This window comes from Hesperophylax consimilis, unplaced genomic scaffold, assembly GCF_061612785.1.
Source record: "Hesperophylax consimilis isolate HC1 unplaced genomic scaffold, BYU_Hcon_1.0 scaffold_36, whole genome shotgun sequence".
In the NCBI taxonomy this organism is placed as follows: Eukaryota; Metazoa; Arthropoda; class Insecta; order Trichoptera; family Limnephilidae; genus Hesperophylax; species Hesperophylax consimilis.
The window spans coordinates 1,736,475-1,741,185 of NW_028301266.1; the positions used below are offsets into that span (position 1 = coordinate 1,736,475).

The 4,711-nt window shown below is 36.6% G+C and overlaps 1 protein-coding gene across 1 annotated transcript; it reads left to right on the forward strand.

Moving 5' to 3' along the window:
• The first annotated feature begins 311 nt into the window (after window positions 1–311).
• On the forward strand, window positions 312–3,759 carry LOC149409124 (uncharacterized). Its single transcript, XM_089650159.1, has 7 exons — window positions 312–361; window positions 933–1,049; window positions 1,132–1,293; window positions 1,512–1,780; window positions 2,341–2,409; window positions 3,251–3,408; window positions 3,754–3,759. The coding sequence occupies exons 1-7, from the start codon at window positions 357–359 to the stop codon at window positions 3,757–3,759; spliced, it is 786 nt and encodes a 261-aa protein (XP_089506285.1). The 5' UTR covers window positions 312–356.
• Window positions 3,760–4,711: the final 952 nt, after the last annotated feature.

Here is a 4,711-nt window from a genome sequence, read left to right on the forward strand (position 1 = left end):
TATTGTTCAATAATTATCAAGAAATATTTTGAAATAATCAATATTTATCATAGTTATAACCACTGGAACGATTTCGGTCGAAAAATCGACCACTTTTATTTTTCTGCGATTGATATCGGTCCAAAAATGGACCGATTTTTCTACCATTCGTAAAATATTTATTGTAATTATTTAAAACGTTTCCATGGCCAGCTACTTGTTTTATCGAATAGCTGATAATATATTCTCTTTGTCTATGAACTTATCCGTTGTCTTTGAAGTGTTATTTAACGAGTTTTCGCGGTTTTTTTATGGCGTCCTGTCAAAAACAAAATTATAAATTTTCAACATTCACGAAATTTTGGACTCTTCCTAAAATGCCGTAAGTAATTAATTTATTGGGTTTTTAACGCATAATTATATATCTGTGTAATCATGATTGACTTATCTATCTTTGAAATGCGTTTTTAATTCGTTTGTTTGTATTATATTGTTTTGGTTGAAGTTTTTGTGTAAGATTACGTCAACTGAAGACGTCATCTGTTTTTGATTTACAATAATGTCTTAAATACTGCACTCGCGCATTTGAAATATAGATATTCCATCACAGTGATTCAAAACAAAGAGATATATATAAGTTTTATTTGAATTGGTTCATTATTAATACAGATATTTGCTAACCAATTATTTTAAGTCATATGTCAAAAAGTTGACTCTTTTTCACATGTAAAATGGTGTAAAGCCTTCGTCACACAATAAAAATTTAGTAATTTAGTTGTATAATTAATTAATTTGTTTACTTTTACCAAATTTGTGCAGAAACAGCTGTCGTCCAGGGAAAGGGATCACTCCACAACCCAATAATTATTTTCAAATTTTATATTAGTGCAATATTTAACAAAATTTAAACATTTAAGTACTTACATTAAGTGTTTTCAATTTAAAATTTATAGAGCGGTGCTGACTGCAAGAGGAGGCAGAGGAAAAGGGAGACGTGGGGTACGAGCTGGTGCCGGACTACCTGCACGTGGACGTCAACGCAGAGCTGCAATTGCAGCCTCGTCTGGAGTGTTAGTATTTTTTAATGTTTTTTTATGAAAGTACTTTGCTGTGGCCGTTGAACTCATCATATATTTGTATTTATTTAAACAGCGACCCTGCTTTGCTACTGGTGCGAGAGGATCGCGTCAAGGCCCTAAAGGCTGTTAGGGCCCTGCCTGCTTCCATCCGGCTAGAGCTGGAAAGCCGAAAATTCAAGAAGCAGGCGGCGCGCATTTTGCTCCCTACCGCACCTCCAAGAAAAACTAAACAAAAGTAAGTAATCGTATTTAGATGCTTGGTACAATATTATTGTTTTTTCCTGACAGCGTTCCACTCTTACAGTGAGAGTTGGTAAGTTCAGCGCTCTGTGCATTTGGCACATTCAGTGCATATTTTACAGAGTTCTTATTTTATTGTTTATTTACATACTGTACTTACTGTTTCACACGTGAATGAGAACAATTTTCTATGATTTATGTAAATGTTTTCAGAATTCCATCTCCGGAGAGAACAACGTGTCCCTTTTCACAAGGGACGCCTTCACCGTTGCCACGACCCGTACCACCACCGTGGATGTCCACTCCCGCACAGACCCAATCAACGGCTCCCAATGCACCAATTATGCCTATCCGTGCAGCATCTCCCGAGCCGTTACCTGGGACATCGCGGAGTGGGGAACTCTTCTCTCCGGAAGCCGGCTATCACAGCGAGCTGTGGGTGGACGTACCATTCTACGAAGAATTGTCGGCGTTTGGGAACGGTGAGTTTATTTTTTGAAATGTCATACCAGGGGCTCAATATAAAATCAATTATCTATATTTTATATTGATATCCCTAGCACAGTTTCACTGTTGGTATATTGGCAGGAAATAAGCATAGTACTTAAAAATTCCACATAACAAACATACAAAATGTATTGTTGTTATGTCGTGGATGCATCATTACACATCTTTTTTCTGTAACGGGTATTGCAGAGTGAGAAATAAGACATGCCGAACTTCTTTGCGAGGATTACATTTGATTCACCGGCTTCTAAACGGTGTAATACAGCATTTTTTTCTTAAATTGAAAAAACACTTTCGCTTCACGGGACTCATTGTGTTGCGAGGCTGTATTGGTAGGTGGGTTTTGTAACCGGACAAATTATCATTAAAATAGGTCGCTTTACGTAGTTGGTCACTTTAAACGGATACGTTTTCCTACTAAAAGCTATGAAACCTTACTAGAGTTTACATTATCGTCACTTAAAACAGTAGACCGTTAAATGCAAAGTCATTATATCCAAATTCTACTGTAAATTTGTGTTTTCTTTTATTTCAGAGTCAGACATGGGCAGAAAAAGTAACGTGGACGAGGCAGCTGTACTAGAAGAGTCTGTACTTGGAAACCGTGAGTTATAAAACTAACTAACTTACCTTCACGCCATTTCGGTAGGCAGAGAGGATGAACCACCATGCAACTCGATCTTGGCACACACACTCTTTTCTTCATTCCATACCTACCTGACTGTGCTATTCTGACTCCTGACATTGCCCGCCTCAAGTATTTGATTAACTTTTTATATTTTTTTTTATATGAATACCTCACAAGAGCCTCAGCTGGAGCCAGTGAGACTATGGCATCCCCAATTGGGGGATGTTGTGAGGCTGAAGGTAAGTGGGGAAGGGAAAGAGGAAGATGGGGAAGTACCTGGCTATTCAGATCTAGTCACTAAACACGGCTAAAGCCATTTGGAGCAACGTTTCAATTCTGAATGGTGGTCTTACACCAGGGCGATACTGGTAGTATCTTCCACTCTGGAACGTGCCGCAAATATACTATATATTATTTTAATTATTATTTTAATTAATTAATTGTGAAATAACACAAATCAATCAAATAAAATTTATTTGCGCACGCCGGGTTCGAACCGGCGACCTTCGGAATGGCAGTCCAATGCGTTACCACTGGACTATGCCGGCCGTCAAAAGCCATTTCAAGCAACGTTTCAATTCTGAATGGGGTCTTACACCAGGGCGATACTATGGGTATCTTCCACTCTGGAACGTGCCGCAAATATAATATATATTATTTTAAATGAATTTTGTGTGAAAATAACACTAATTATTCAAATATAATTTATTTGATTTGATCCCGCGACCATCGTATTGCGAGTCATAAGCCGTACCAGAGGCAGTGGGTTATCGTAATATAGACACATTAAATTAATTTGGGTTTTCTGTTGTTTCAGAAATGGACAGATCGAGCGACGAGGATGACGAAGCGAGTGACGTCGACCACGAAGAGAGCGATGAGGATACCTTCTGCATGCCGCCAATACCTTATCATAATATTATCAACGTTTCACCTAACTCCGCTATGGCCATAGACTTTAGTAGACAAGACCAGGTAGATAGTGAGGCAATGCGTTTGATTCTGCCGCCTGAAGGTTACTCTTTCGATTGGTCTAATGATATCTTACGTTTTACTGGGATAAGGGAGACTTTCACAGGCACGCCGGGACCAACTTTCAATACCGACGAAATGGGCAAACCTGTGGATGCCTTTCTTAAAATCTTTGATGCAGATTTCGTTGAACTGATCGCGAGAGAGACCAACAGGTATGCAGATCAATGGATTGCGAAAAAACAATTTAAGCGTCATGCGCGTACCAATAAATGGGCTCCCACGAATAAAGAGGAAATGTATGTATTCTTGGCAATTTTAATGTATCAAGGTATTAGTCTTTTCCAGATCTAGTCACTAAACATAACTAAGCCAATTCAAGCAATGTTCAATTCTGAATGGTGGTCCCTCACCAGAGCGATACTCAGAATCTCACTCTATAGCGAGGCACAATGATATTATTATGTATTGATTTTCTTAAATTATGAATAAACCAATAAACTGAATACATTTTTATTATGACAAAGTGTGTAAACAATGTTTAAATCAAAATACTGCTCTTTCATTGTAACCATACAACTGTAATATTGATTTAAAAGGATATTAGGGCTTAATAAATAAATCAATTATTGGTTCCATCAATTATTTTCCCCTCATCCATTTTTTTTCGATACCTTTGCGTTTAGATATAAAATTATCACTATGATTTTATTTGCCATTCTACGGTCATACAAAGGTTTGATATATATATACAAATTTATCATCATTTTACATATTCCGATATACCCTATGTAGATTGACCTTAAGATAGCTGTCAGTAGTGATTTTTCGTCAAATATTGGTGAATTTCATCAACTTTCAAAGTATCCCCCTGAAATATTGGCAATGTTTATATCTATGATGTATATCTCATTTTAAGCCTTATTTCCTCGTTTTGCACGTTATATAAAAACATGGTTACAAATCTCCAGTTCTAATTTACAATTATTTAAAAAGTAGCACCATGATTTTGACATCGTGAAATAGGCTCTCTGTATAATTCATCAAATGAATAAAATAAAGCCAACACGGCGACTATGCTTATTAATAATTGTAGACAGTTAATGTATCTTCCTAACGTAATACCAGTTTTTGTGGTAAATTTATTATATAGTATAATACAGTGATTTCAATTTTGACACGTCACGCACTCAAATTTTAAAAAATTATTTTCTAACCAAACTTTTGAAGAGAGCATAACGTACAAAAAATTATTTTCCCATTATATTCTTGCATCTGTGGTTATCAAACAGGCCATAGAGAACAT

Excerpts from the sequence above, each read along its gene's own strand:
- LOC149409124 (XM_089650159.1), top strand. Across the intron at positions 1,050-1,131 it reads ATTGCAGCCTCGTCTGGAGT|CGACCCTGCTTTGCTACTGG; the intron begins GTTAGTATTTTT and ends TTATTTAAACAG. Across the intron at positions 1,781-2,340 it reads ATTGTCGGCGTTTGGGAACG|AGTCAGACATGGGCAGAAAA; the intron begins GTGAGTTTATTT and ends CTTTTATTTCAG.